At 48.4% G+C, this 15,195-nt stretch overlaps 1 protein-coding gene across 2 annotated transcripts in view; it reads left to right on the top strand.

The window, feature by feature from the left end:
• The window catches only part of ELMO2 (engulfment and cell motility 2), a 186,090-nt gene that overhangs the window by 116,414 nt on the left and 54,481 nt on the right, over nucleotides 1-15,195 (top strand). For both annotated transcript variants that reach the window (XM_082271363.1, XM_082271364.1), the window contains exons 4-6: nucleotides 10,090-10,162; nucleotides 10,246-10,296; nucleotides 11,639-11,820. In XM_082271363.1, coding sequence (XP_082127489.1) covers nucleotides 10,090-10,162; nucleotides 10,246-10,296; nucleotides 11,639-11,820 — 306 coding nt within the window. The remainder of the gene's footprint in view (nucleotides 1-10,089; nucleotides 10,163-10,245; nucleotides 10,297-11,638; nucleotides 11,821-15,195) is intronic.

The raw sequence follows: 15,195 nt of genomic DNA, 5'->3' as shown, positions 1-15,195 counted from the left end.
ATGCAGCCGTGAGGTGGCTACCTCACAGGACTTGTCTGCGGTGCTGCAGCGTCATGTCGCTGGCTCACGGCACTCCCTGTCAGATGAGGACAGAGGTTTTCCGTGCATGGAGGCTCCCCACGCCATCTGGTACAGGTAAGTACTTTTCTGTGTGGGGCCTCTGTTTGGGGTGGCAGTCTGTGTTGCTGTGTGTTCCCTGTGTCTGTGCCTGTGTGACTCCCTGTGCGATCCCTGCGGGGCTCGCTTGTGCAGATCTGTATGTTGCCTGGGGGTCCCTGTCCCTGTGTCACCTAGGTGCACTGTTGGGGGTGCAGACGTTTGTGCGGCGACCGCAGCGGTGCATTTTCGCGCGGTCCGCCATCTTTACTATGGGCACACATGTATAGCTCCTCTGGGGCGATCAAGCATGTCTTTTTGGCGCCATCCGCCGCCATTTTGTGTGCGGTGGAACGATCTGTCCGGCCGCATGTCGGCGGCCATTTTGGCGTAGCCTCCAATGCATTCCTATGGGGCAGCCATTTTCCCGGGGTCTGGCATATAGTCCAGCCCTCTCCAGCAGCACTTCCTTTCCATCAGCAGCAAGGACACTGGTAGAAACGCTCTGCGGGCTCTGCAGGTTATCACTCTCAATGTCCCTCTGTATATCGCTTCTGGCTCAGTTTCTTTTCTCCTTTGGGTGTCTTTCAGCACTGTGGCAGTAGCGGTGGGCTGCGCACACCGCAGCGCTCTTAAAGGGGACAGTACACCGTTTTTGCACTGTAGTTTGTTCTGATAACTTGAGCCATGGATTCTCAGGAAAGCAAGTTTCCTCCAGCTTTAGTGGGGGGCCCCAGTTCTCCTGTGGCTCCGCTGCGACCCGATCTGGCTGTTGTAGTAGCGACTTTGGTGGAAAATATGGAAATGCTGATGTCTGAACGGGCTGCGAGAAAGGGGGCCAGGTTGTCTCTCTCTTCTGATTCAGATGGGGATATGGCTGCTGCTGCTGCGAGCGTGCCCTTTTCAGGGTCCCGCTCATCCTTAGACCCCCCGGGGTCTGAGGGGGAGGCTGAAATGGAGGGTGTTGATACATCCTCCCCAGGGTCGCCTGAAGAACGGGCGACCATGGATGAGTTAATTGTTTCTGTTAAAGAAACCTTGCATTTAGAGGATGAGCCCTGTCCTCCGGGTGTTGTGTCCTCATTTGGGACGCACAGGACCCGCAAGTCTGCACAGGTTTTTCCCTGCCCAGCGGAATTCCATTACACTGTTAATGAAATGTGGCGCACATTAAAACGTCCATTCCTGGTACCTAGTCGGTTCAAATTGCTTTATCCTTTTGCGCCGGCTACGGAATCACGATGGTGTGTGCCTCCACAGGTGGATCACACTGTGGCCGTGTTGAACAAGGCTACCTTGGTTCCTACTGAGGATAACCCGGTTTTCCGGGATCCCACTGACCGGCGGTTGGAGTCTCTAGCCCGCCATTCCTATACGGTGGCGGGTTCGCTGCTCAAACCCGTTTTCGCGTCCGTTCTGGTGGCTCAGGCGGTGGCTGATTGGACTAAGATGCTTAGGGGCAATCTCGTGTCTGATGACGTGCCGCCTGCCCGGCTGGAAATGGTAGATCAGATCCACCAAGGAGTCATGTATTTGTGTGTCTCTCTAGTGTCGCGGTACTTAACCGGCGACTGATATGGCTGAAGAGCTGGTCGGTCGACCAGTCCTCAAGGAAAATTGTTGCTGGTTCTCGCCTTTTTGGCGAGGCGTTGGACACCTTGGTGAAAGGCGTCACGGGGGGCAAGAGCACTATGCTGCCTCAGAACCCGAAGAACAAGTCTTTCCGAGGCAAGCGGGGTTCTGCGCCTAGATCCAATCAGGGGTCCTTTCGTGCCTTTCGGAACCAATCCAAGGGCAAGCCCTTCAAGGCTCAGGTCAACCAGAAGAAGCCCTGGGCGGGTAAGCAGAAGGCCGGCAATGCCGGCTCGGCGGGACAATCTGCCTCTGCCTGAAGGGGCGCCCTCAACCGTTTCAGGGGTGGGGGGACGTTTGCGCGGTTTCCTCCCACCTTGGCTGCTCCGGATATCGGACAGGTGGGTTCAGGAAATCGTTCGATCAGGTTACAAGATCGAATTCCTTTCCCGGCCAGCGGACAGATTCTTTCCCTGCGATCTCCATCTGCTTCCGGGGCGTCTGCAGGACTTGCATCAAGCGGTGCAGGACCTGCTTGCTCAGGGACTGATTGTCCCGGTGCCTCATCGGGACAGGTTTCGGGGGTTTTATTCGAATCTGTTCACTGTGCCCAGGAAGGAGGGCAAAGTGCGTCCTATTCTGGACCTGAAACGCTGAACCGCTTCGTGCGTGTTCAGAAGTTTCGAATGGAGTCTCTCCGTTCAGTTGTGGCCTCCTTGAGTCCAGGAGAATTCCTGGCTTCGATAGATCTGAAGGATGCGTACCTGCACATCCCCATTTTCGAGGGTCATCAGCGTTACCTTCGGTTTGCTATCGCAGTGGACCACTACCAGTTTGTGGCGTTACCTTTCGGTCTCGCTTCGGCACCAAGGGCGTTTACCAAGGTGTTGGCGCCGGTTCTGGGCCTGCTGCGGGCCCAGGGCATTGCGGTCCTGGGGTACCTGGACGATCTGTTTGAGATTGCGTGCCAGCCAGGACCTTGTGCGCGATCTGTCCATCACGGTACAGACGCTCCAGGAGTTCGGATGGACCATCAACGTTCAGAAATCGACGTGGTCTCCATCGCTTAGCCTTCCCTATCTGGGAATGGTTCTGGACTCTGCTCAGGCGAAGGTGTTCTTGCCGGAGGACAAGCTCCGGACTTTGCAGGACGAACTCAGGTCCCTCAGGGACAATCCGTCCTCGTCGCTCAGGACCTGCATGCGGGGCCTGGGGTTGATGGTGTCGGCCTTCGAGGCGATTCCCTTTGCCCAGTTCCACACGCGGGCTCTCCAGACGGAGATCCTGGCCAGGTGGGACAGACTACCTCAGTCCTTGGATCTGGATGTCTCCTTGAGTCGCCAGACCAGATTGGCTCTTCTATGGTGGATCCAGTCCCCGTCGGTGGCGGAAGGCAAGTCCTTCCTTCCGTTGGTGTGGACAGTGGTTACCACGGATGCCAGCCTGTCGGGCTGTGGTGGAGTCCTGGGCAACCTGTCTGCCCAGGGCACTTGGTCGGAGGAGGAGTCCTCCCTCCCAAAAAATGTGCTGGAATTACGAGCGATAAAACTCTTGTCTATTCCAGTGGTCGAACCGTCTCCGGGGCCTACCTGTTCGCGTACATACGGACGATGCTACCGCGGTGGCTTACATCAACCACCAGGGGGGCACCAGGAGTGCTCGAGCGGCCCGGGAGGTGACCGACATTCTGTCTTGGGCCGAGACTCCTGTCCCGGCGATCTCAGCAGTTCACATTCCGGGTGTGGAAAATTGTCAGGCCGACTATCTGAGCCGCCAGACCCTGGACCAGGGGGAATGGTCCCTACACCCGGAGGTCTTTCAGATGCTGTGTGCGAGGTGGGGATCCCCAGACGTGGATCTGTTCGCATCCCGGCTAAATCAAAAGGTGGAAAGGTTTGTGGCAAGAACGCGCGATCCGTTGGCGGACGCCTCGGATGCGTTGGTGGCCCTTGGCATCAGTATCGTCTGATGTACGCCTTTCCTCCGATTCAGTTACTATCCCGGTTCCTTCGCAGATTGGTCTCGGAACCGCACATGGTGATTCTGGTGGTGCCAGACTGGCCTCGCCGGTCCTGGTACGCCGACGTTGTTCACCTGGCAGTGGCGCCTCCTTGGCGTCTGCCTCTGCGGGAAGATCTCCTGTCTCAAGGTCCGATCTTCCATCCTGCTTTACAGTCGCTGGCTTTAACGGCCTGGCTGTTGAGACCCATGTCTTGAAGGACAAGGGTCTATCCCCTGATGTTATCCCTACCCTAATCAAGGCTAGGAAATCCTCCTCTGGTAAGATCTATTACCCTACCTGGAAGGCCTATTTCTCCTGGTGTGAGTCCAGGGGGTTTTCCCCTCGCTCTTACTCGGTGTCGAATCTTGGCTTTCCTCCAGTCTGGAGTGGATCAGCGACTGGCGCTGGCCACGATAAAGGGCCAGGTGTCTGCACTGGCTGTCCTTTTCCAACGCCCTGTGGCGTCTCATTCCTTGGTGCGCACCTTCATTCAAGGTGTGCGACATTTGGCTCCTCCCAGGAAGGAGCCTTTACCTCCATGGGACTTGAACTTGGTTCTGTCCGCGTTACAGCGTGCTCCCTTTGAGAACATCAGGGAGATATCGTTGCCTCTGCTGTCGAAGAAGGTTGCTTTTCTGGTGGCGATCACTTCGGCTCGCAGAGTGTCGGAGCTGGCGGCATTGTCTTGCCGCTCCCCTTACTTGATAATTCACAAGGATAAGGTGGTTTTGCGACCACCCCCATCCTTTCTTCCCAAGGTGATCTCTGAATTTCACCTTAATGAGGACATTGTCCTGCCTTCGCTTTGTACGAAGCCTAAACATCCAAAGGAGATTGCCTTGCATTCCTTGGATGTTGTCAGGGCGATCAGGGTTTACCTGTCGTCTAAGGAATCCTCTTTGTCCTTCCTGAGGGATCTCGGAAGGGCATGGCTGCGTCCGCAGCAACTATTGACAAATGGATCAGACAGACCATTGAGCAGGCTTAGGCCTTGAAGGAACGGGTTCCGCCCTTCCCTGTTAAGGCGCACTCTACCAGGTCTTTGAGTGCATTCTGGGCCTATTGGCATCGGGCCTCGGTGGCCCAGGTGTGCAAGGCGGCGACTTGGTCGTCGGTGCACACTTTTTCCAAGTTCTACAAAGTAGACGTTCTGGCATCGGCTGATGCTTCTTTTGGCCGCAAAGTTCTCAGTGCGGCAGTGCCATGATGGACCCTTGAATTTTTTTCTGGGTCCCTGGCTGTTGGCATTTGCTTTCCTGGGCTGTTGCTCCTGTTGAGCATTGTTTTTTTCTGTTGCCCAGTTGGCTCTCTTACGGTGCATGTAAGATTCCTTTCTTTGATGTGGGTACTGCGTTGCCTCTTCTACGGTTGCGTCTCCCACCCCTCATGTCTATACTGCTTTGGGACATCCCAACAGTGATGACTTAAGCCCCGTACACACAAAGCTTCGGCCGACGACCGATCTGCCGATTGTAGGCTTGTTAGTATGATGCCTCCGACAGCCGACAGCGCACATTCGGCCGAAAAGAATCTGTCATGCAAGCATTAAAATTTTTGTATGCCGACACCAGAGCGGCCGATTGTTCGCCAGTCAGTACAGATTTCGGCCGACAGACCGCAGATTTGCAAGACTGGGCATGCTCAGAAAAGGAAAAACACAGGGAAAGTTAACCATTACATGACATCACTTCTGCAGTCGGCTGTAGTCGGCGGACAAAATTCTTGTGCAGTCTTTTGCACTTTTCAACAGACACCGACAGCCCTGGACAAAAGACGGCCGATCGTTCGCCGACGATCGGTACGTGTGTACGGGGCTTTAGAGGAGGCGGCGACTGTCGGAGGACGTAAGAGAAAACTGAATTTTTGTAAAATCTTACCTGTAAAATTCCTTTCTCTGAGTCCTCCGACAGTCGCCGTCCCCGCCCCTCTTTTGGGGTTCTTCTTACCTACTGCTATGCTACCAAACTGAGTTGGGAGTGGTGATGCAGGGGGGGTATTGACCAGATGGGACAGCCCCCATGGGTGTGTATATGCTAATGCCTTTAGTCTTTGGACTAAGTCTATATGCCTAGCTATTCCTGCGGATGGGAAGACAATACCCAACAGTGATGACTTAGAGGAGGCGGCGACTGTTGGAGGACTCAGAGAAAGGAATTTTACAGGTAAGATTTTACAAAAATTCAATTTTTTTTGCTAGAAAATTACTTAGAACCCCCAAACATTTTAATTATATATATAATATATGTATGTATGTATGTATGTATGTATGTATGTATGTATGTGTATAATATTTATTTATTTATTTTTTTTAAGAGGCCCTAGTGCATAAAATGGAGATCACTGCAATACTTTGTCTCACTATATACACTTTTCTGAATGGAAAAATAAGAAAACAGTAAAGTTAGCTCAATTGTTTTATATAATCTGACAGATAATGTTATGCCGAGTAAATAGATACCCAACATGTCATGCTCTAAAATTGCGCAAGCTCGTAGAATGGCAACAAACTTTTGGTACTTAAAAATCTCAATAGGCGACATTATTTAAAAAGGTTTACAGGTTATCAGTCTAGAGTTAGAGGAGGTCTAGTGCTAGAAGTATTGCTCTCACTCTAACAATCGTGGTGATACCTCACATGTGTGGGTTGAACACTGTTTGTTTACATATGTGGGTATGGCTTGCGTATGCGTTGGCTTCTGGAGGGGCGGGGGTGCTTTAAATTGTTTTTTTGTTTTTTTTTTATTTATTTTTTTTACACTGTCCCTTTTTAAAAAAAAAAAAAAAAAAAATGTTTTGATAACTTTTATTCCTATTACAAAGAATGTAAACATCCCTTGTAATATAAATAAGCAGGACAGGGCTTCTTTAGTGTGAGATCTGGGGTCAAAAAGACCTCAGATCTCACATTTACACTTGAAAGCAATTAAAAAAAAAAAAAAAAAATATATATATATATATATATATATATATATATATATATATATATATATATATATATATATATATATATATATATATATATATATATATATATATTAGGAAAAATATATATTCCTCAGCCTTACGCCTAAACTGTGAAATAATCTCCGCGCTCTAGGATGCACCAGCTCACAGCTGGTAAAGGTGAATACCAAAAAAGCTGCTACTTAAACAAATATCGGATGTATTTGATGACAGTATAAGAAGAATAATAGTAGCGCTTGAAACAATATAAAAAAGTCTCTTAAAATTAAACTGCAGAAATCCCCTAAAATGACAGTGTGGTAAGTGACTCAATCCTCACAGCATTTAGTGAATCATCCCACAAGCTAATTAAAACGGTACAAATGAACATCAGTCCCTTTAAAATCCAGATCTTCAGCAATAATAAGGGTCTAAGCGTTCTTGAAAAGACGCCAATAATTCGTGTAGTCTGGTAGGGTAACCGCTACTCCACCACCAAGTGCAGGGGGACAGTAAGAAATGGCCACTCACCGGATCACAATGCTCACTTACTCTCATAAATGAGCACACCTTGCATGTACACAACAAATCCACACGCCACCATAGGACAAGCAGATAACAGCAAGGGATGGTTCCGAATCCAGTTCAGTAGCCCTCTTCCTCTATTCCTCCCATATATGTGGAAAATAAAGAATATCTCCACTAGTGCAATACATCTGATAGTTTTATTGAAAGAAAAACAACATACATCGCACTCACTTGTGCTAAAATAGTCATAAGCTTATCTCATGTAAGCGGCAGGTTCGGGGCCTCCACTCCTACTCTGATGTGGCTCCACGCCAGATCGGGTAGTCCCGGAAGTCCTTCGCTGCCGTAATCCACGATTGGGTGCGTCGTCTGGCCAAGACAAAATGGCCCCCATTAGGGCCGGAGGGCAGAAGTGACGTTTGACGTCACTCCAGTCCTCCAAAGGTCTTGCCCTTACTCGATTTCCTGCCCATCCACACAGAGGACTGGATCGTTTTCCCTGTTACTGACGGCTCCGGGAAGCTGGGAAAACGATTGAGAAGCGGCGGAAGGGGCACCTCTCCCGCAGCCACATAAAAGTGATCCTGGGACCGCTTTTATATGAAAGCAGACTGCCCGCCGTTTAAAAATATACCGGAATTCTGGCAGCTATCTGCCATAACCTCAGTATTTAACTTCAAAGTAGTGACATAAATACACGGTGGGCGGTCCGGAAGTGGGGAAAGTGATTGTGTAAAGTCTTGTTTTGTTTTTTTTAGTTAAAAATAACATCTGTCATTTATTTGCTCTATGCAGTGATTTTATACAGAGCAGCCCAGATCCTCCTCTTCTCAGCTCTCGGCCCCTCCCTCCAGTTGAGTGCCCCCACAGCCAGCAGCTTGCTATGGGAGCACCCGAGCCGAGTCACAGCTCCCTGTGTCCATCCAGACATGGAGCCTCGACCCGGCCCCACCCCTTTTCTCTTCTTATTGGCTGACTGACTTAAAATGACAGCACCAGCAGCCAATGGCGCCGTGCTGCTGTCTCAGCCAATGAGGAAGGGAGTCCCGGGCAGCCGAGACACTGCTGCAACATAGCTGGCTCTAGATGGGGCTTTGGTAAGTAATAAGGGGGCAGAGGGGGGCTGCTGCACACAGAAGGCTTTTTACCAGATAAATAACCTTCTGACTTTACAACCACTTCAAGCTTTCAATTTATCGTTTGTTTGGCAGAATTTTCCGACCTGTTCCTTCGATTTTTTGGCTCTGAAAAGTGGAAACTGAATCTGTGCCCATTAACTGGACCAAAAACAAACAAATGGTCCAAATGACATAGTTAAACACATTTTTGGCTAGTTTATGGTTGGCATTAATCATAGCCTGATACAAACTACTAGACTCTTTTTATACACAAATTTATACACACCCTCCACCCCCATATAGACAGGTGCAGGCAATTAAAAACAAATTAAAGAGAAGGAGCCAAACCCCAAAAACAAAATGTAATGTATTGCATTTTAAGTCCCGGTTCACATTTGTGCGATGCGGGAATGCTGCGAATATGCAGCGTGATCCCGCATCGCATCCGCACCCCTGGCAGTTCACACTGCCGTATGCGATACGCAGGGGGTGTCAATTAAAAGTTAACAACACCCCCAGTTGCGATCGCATATCGCAGTGCGATCTGCAAGTTCGCACAGAATTGGATCGCACTAATGTGAACCACCATGCGATCCAATTTTGGTAATCTGGAAAATTAAAGCTAAACTCCAGGAAATCAAAAAGTTCTCTGATGTAGTGGGACGGTGCCCACACTGCAAAAGGAAACTTCTCATTTAGGTGTATAGCACCAGGTACAGCAGTTATACTTTTCTAATCCTCCACTACCGCAGGCTTCCTCACACTGCTAGACTGGTCTCTGCAGCTTATTCTCCCCTATGCTCTGACTTTTTATAGTCCTCTGATGTATCAAGTATTTGAGTGAGGACGCTGATGAATAGTCCACTACCAGAGCGTAGGTAAGTGCCGTCTGTCAGGGGAGCGGAGGATCAGGCAAGTAGAAGTGCTTTTCCCATACCCTAGGCAGAAACGAACAGGTAACCGTTGCAGTGTGGACACACCCCCACTGCAGGAGAAGACTTTCGTTTTCCCAGAATTGGGAAGAGTCCGGTGTCCGTTGATTTACGTTTTTCCTCCCTATCACATCTAAGCAGCCTATGTGACTATAGAGTCACACATGTGGGCGTATACACAGTGGTAAATGACAGCCCACTCTCTCCTTCCTCCTCCATGCCCACTAACCAGCTAAACACAATGGGGTAGGGTATTACATGTAGATTGATGGAGGCTTTACCTCCCTCTCATTTTAAGACAAAGGCTGGAGGGGCGTGACACAGCCTGTAATTGGCAGAAAATATGCCCACATCATGTTATTGCCAAAATATTAAAGATTTGATTTCAAATATATGTTTGTTTGACAATTTAAAACAGTTTATTGATGTTAAATATTTTAATTTACTCTGTATTCCAAAGGCTGTTTTTTTTTGAACATGTGACCAGCAGCAGAGGACTAGAACCTCCTCCTGCTTATGTTTAAAGATTTGGATCATGTGACCGCTTTATATCAATAGGAAAAACGTAATGATTTTTTTTTTTTTTTATTAAAATAATTACAGTGCCATCATTCATATACAGAAAGAGAAGGGGGCAGCATAAATTAAACAGTGCGTGTTTAGTATCACTTTAATTGCTTCCTGTGTCCTTCAGTGGGCTTCAAGAAAGGGATTGTATGAGGAGAACAAACATCTTATTTTTATTAAGTTATTGGTATTGCTTACACATTATCAATTCCTAAGAAGAGGTAAATAAAAAATACTTCCCATAGGCTCTGTGTTCCATTAATGGTGTCAGGCTGCTCCTCACTGTGACATGTAGAGATAAAGGTGTCTTGTTTTTTTATCTTTGTCTCAGATGGTCCTTACCTAACTCTGAATATTATGCATTCCGGTATGCAGATGGCCCCCAACTGTACATTACTGAGCAGGTAAGCAGCCATTATTCAATAAATCGCTGTTATTGGTTTATGCGTGTTTGGCCCATATCTCAAGATTAATTTTTTTTTTCCAGACACGTTGTGACATAAAGAATGGTACCATATTACGTTTGGCTGTGTCCCCTGTAAGTAATACATTACCTTTGTGATTCCTATTCTTACTGACACTTTCTCAGCATTGTGGATTTATGAATGATGATGTATGTTTGCTATAGAATTACAAGAAAGACAATATGTTGTCTGTAGTAACCAATCGGCTGTTTTCATTCGTTGTCAGAGGTGTGTGCTAGAGGAAAGGAAACCCATAGCTGGAATCTGCTAGCTATAGTCACCCACATACAGTTCTTCTCCTATTACATCTGTAGAAAAGGAAGAGCACCCAATTCATTTGCAGTAACTGATTTAGATTTCACCTTCATGTTCTAAATGGCATCAGAAAAGCTTTGATATGAACTCTTGATATGAGTAACACAAACCTCTCTCTCCCATCACCCCTTTAAATTGGCCTATTGTTGATAGAGCACCTTTTCTCTTGCTGGGAGCTATTCTTCTTCTGTAAACTTGTCTTTGCTTTGCCTTTGTGGTTCTAAAGCCTAAAGGTTTTTTACATTTATTTATTACCCATTCCCATCAACTGCCTCTTGGCCCTTTTAATTATTATTATTATTATACAGGATTTATATAGCGCCAACAGTTTGCGCAGCGCTTAACAAAATGAGGGCAGACATTACAGTTACACTACAATTTGGAAAAAAAGGAATCAGAGGGCCCTGCTCGTTAGAGCTTACAATCTAAAAGGGTTTTAAAAGCCGGGAGGCGGGAATTCGGGTCATGTGAGCGCTGTGATTGGCTGTCACAGCGCTCACCTGATCAGAAAGCTCCTGATTTGCTAGTGTGCATCAGCTTTCTTGTAACCACTGGCTACTGTGCTAGGAGTGCGCAGCGTTCGGTTTACTCACATGCCGAGAAGCCGCATATATGTGTGCCGCCAGCATGAAGAATTTAAAGTAAAAAAACTATCTGTGTAGTAGAATCCCTGCCCCCCCCCCCCTTATACTTACCCATTCACGATCCAGCGCTGTGCATGAGAGCCGAGGCTCTCCCAGCTCCGTCCCTCCTCTTTAGGCAGATTGATAGAAGCAGGAGCCGTTGGTTCCCACTTCTGTCAATCAAATGCTGTGACGAGGAGCGGAGGGCGGGGCTGAGCCTCCCTGTCGGTGTCAATGGATGCAGACAAGGCAGCTTGGGAGCGAGCCTGCACGAGTGCCCCTATAGGAAGCCGCTTCCCATGAGGGCACTCGCCGAAGAGGAGGATACAGGAGCACTGACAGGTGACCCCAGAAGAAGAGGATCGGGGCTGCTTCTGTCCAAAACAGAGCAGGTAAGGATTATAAGTAAGTTTATTATTTTATAAAAAAAAAGGGAACCTTTAATATCACTTTAAATCTGGTTTCACTTTCTTGACAGTCCCGCGCAGCACGGCAGCTTCTGGAACGAATTCAGTGCTCCAGTATGGACTCCAGGCTGGAGGCAATGAAGGAACTGGCTAAGCTGTCTGCAGACACTACTTTTGCAACTGAATTCATTAATATGGATGGAGTTACTATACTTACTCGATTGGTTGAAGGTGGCACAAAGCTTCTATCACAGTCAGTACCATATTTTCCTAATCCTTTTTAAGACTTTTGTGGCTTAGTGTATGTCAGGGCAGAATAAAAAAACAATATGCTGTATATCTTAAAAATATATACAATTTCCCCATGTTTTAAAAAAGGACCCTGCGAGTACAGAAAAATACGAATTGATTTGCCAGAAATGCACTCCACTACTAAGTCCTTTTGTTTACTGACCGCACAGTGTGTTTAAGTGCATGGTGTCAGCCCTGCCCAGTTGTCTTTTGCTAAGCTATTCAAACCTTTCCACTCTCCTCATCTTTAAAACCTAAACACTCATTATTCTGTAGTCCTAATTGAAAACTGGGGGGGGGGGGGGGGGGCTAATTAGACTACTTGCGATAATGCAGGAAGTGTGCATAGGATACAGAACTACTCTGAATTTTTTATCTGATCAACTGTTTTTTTTTGATCTGATCAAACCGCTTTAACAAATAATTTCCAAAGGTAAATTTAACTGACATAAATGGGGTTATTTACTAAAACTGCATGGTGCAAAATCTGGTGCAGCTCTGCATAGAAACCAATCAATTTCCAGTTTTTATTGCCAAAGCTTAGTTGAACAAGCTGAAGGTAGAAGCTGATTGGTTACCATGCACAGCTGCACCGTATTCTGAGTGCTCCAATTTTAGTAAGCCTGGTATTACACTGCTGCGGTGCAATACACCGCATGTGATTCGCACAGGAATCGCTCTGTGTGCGATTAGAGCCATGAATTTGTATGGCTCAAATTGCAGGACATTCGCACCAAACTGTGCAGGGCCCTTTTTTTTGTCCACACCAGAACTGGACCGCATGGGTGTTCACACCCACGTAATCTGATTCTGCAAATTGCGCTGCATTTTCAAACCGATTGTGGGATGTCGTTAACTTACCATACACTCTGCATTCGGTTTGCATGAACGGGTTGCGATTTAGATGCGGTGCCGAATTCACAGAAAATTTGCTGTGATTTCACACAGCAACTAGTGTGACCACAGGTTCAGTCTCCACCAAAGGGACTGCTCATTCTTCTGTAGTCCAAAATGAGAACTAAGAGGGCTAACTAGACCCCTTGTGATAGCACAGGGAGTGTGCACAGGATACAGAACAGCTCCGAATTTCTGACATGGTAAACCTTTTTTATTTTTAAATGGTCTTAACAAACTGATCTATCAAAATATTTTAAATAATTTAACAAACCTTAAGGGAGCAGCTTAGGGAATATCATTTTTGGGTTTATATGCAATTTAGGGTTTGTGCTTCCATATTTTAACCATGGATTAAAGCTGAAATCCAGAGAGATAAAAAAAAAATCGCAATTAAACCCAGCTTTTTCTTTCGTTCATTGGTGGACACAGTTTCTGATCTCCATAACCATTGGGTCAGGAGTAGGACACTAGGCAGAAAAGAATTCTGGGTACACCCATAGGCAGTCCTAGGGGTTATACTGCCTCTCTCTGCTATAGGCACTCAGTTTTTTCTGCCTAGTCAGGAATAAGGGCCTAGTTCCTTTCTGGGATCTTTGGTCCTGGCAATTTTTTTTTTCATTTTAGAAAGAAATTTTTTCTCCTGTTTTTTTCCTGTGAGATCTATAATCCACTGCTGGACTCTCTGGCCAGTGAGCGCACACAAACATCAGCTCCGCACTAGGTCGGCCACGTCATAGCCCCAATGGACGGGGGCTGGCCTGTCAGTTAAAAGCCTCACGAGGTCGCATACGACCGGGTCTTGACCTGAGTCGCAGTGTTTATCCTGGCCCCCCCATTTAGATGGAGAGGGGTTCTGTCTGGAGTGGTGCCGGCCTGGCTCCTGGTATGATGAGTAGCTGTCCCCCCCCCCCCCCTCTCTCCCCCTGGAGGGTTTTTGAGTTGGACGTGGGCCTCTCCTTGGGATGGTCGGACCCTTGGGTTCCTCTCCTTCCCGTCAGGCACCCCCCCCCCTTTTCATCTGTCCCCATCCTACCCCCTCTCCCTTCTTTCACATATGTTGGGGCTGTTTGGGTGGCCTGGTCCATCTTCTGGGGTGGGGGCAGGATGCTATGCTGCCGATGGGGGATGGTTGTACCTTTCCAGCCTGGGTCTGTCCTTGAGGCCTGGGTTCCCTCCTGGGTCCCTGTAAGCCTTGTAGTGCTGCGCTAGGCAGCCATTTTTTTGTAGCCTGTGTGTTTTATATGCACAGCGACCACATTGGTTTAGTCCAGTAGCCATTTTGCGGTGGTTTGCCATTTAAAATGGCGGCGGCCATGATAGTGGAGCCCTGTAATGCTGGCTCCTGGATCCTTTCACTTCCTGATCGCCGCACATGGAGTGCATCCTGGTGGCTGCAGGTGCCTGTTTCTGCTGGGTAGTGAGTCTGGTGGGGTTCTCTCCCTCTCTGCTGAGTATCGCTTGGTGCTTGTGCCTGGCGACCGGGTGGTACTGCCAGCGCTTTAGGGGTTATCCCTTGCAGTGTGTTACACTTTTTCCGGGTTCCCGCTGGTGACTCATGGAGTCTTTGGAGCACATCTCCCCACCTGATCTCTCCTCTCTGAGGCTGCGGGACCCTCCCGATCCCAGCCATCCATCAATGCACTGACAGCGGTCCTGGAGTCCTTTATTGTCCCGGTGGAGGTGGCTTTCGGGCGGCGGGCTAGCAAAAAGCACCCCTGCCTTATCTGTCTCATCACCTGCTGGGTGTGCAACCACACGGCCGAAATCTTCTGATAGTGAGGATGATTCCTTCACGTCTGCAACCGCGCAGGAAAAGGCGCTGGTGGAAACACTTATTGTACGTGAGACCTTGAGGATGGAGCTGCAGCGGCGACCGAGGCGAAGGTTCCCTTTGGCACTCCCAAGTCATCCAGAGCGGCAAAGGTGTTTCCTTTCCCCACCTAGTTTGACAAAATTGTCTCTAAAGAGTGGGGACAACCAAAGCTTTCCCTTAAGGTCCCGAAGCGCTTTACTAGGCGTTATCCCTATGAGGAGTCCCTTACTAAGAAGTGGGCAGTTGCACCAGTGGTGGACCCTCCTGTTTCCAGATTAAACAAGGCAACCATGATTCTGGTTGAAGATTCCCCGGCCTTTAAGGATCTGGCTGGCAGGAAGGCGGAGGCTGTGGCTCGCAATATGTACACTCTGGCTGGTTTGGCACTGAGGCCTGTATTCACCATTGGCCTGGTGTTGCCAACTCTGACCGAGTGGGCTAAGCTTTTACCCTGTGACTTGGAGGAAGAACCACTCCCCCCTGCCTTTGCTGACCATGTCGTAGACGTGGGCCCTACTTCTAGGCTCATAAGCAGTATTTTCGTCCCTCAGGGTCGACTGACAAGGGCTCAAAGCCTTTCAAGGCCTCCTCTGGAGGTTCCAAATGAACCTGGTCTGGCAAACGAGA

This window comes from Pelophylax lessonae, assembly GCF_965119305.1.
Source record: "Pelophylax lessonae genome assembly, chromosome: 11".
In the NCBI taxonomy this organism is placed as follows: Eukaryota; Metazoa; Chordata; class Amphibia; order Anura; family Ranidae; genus Pelophylax; species Pelophylax lessonae.
This window is presented reverse-complemented; position numbering and strand designations above follow the sequence as displayed.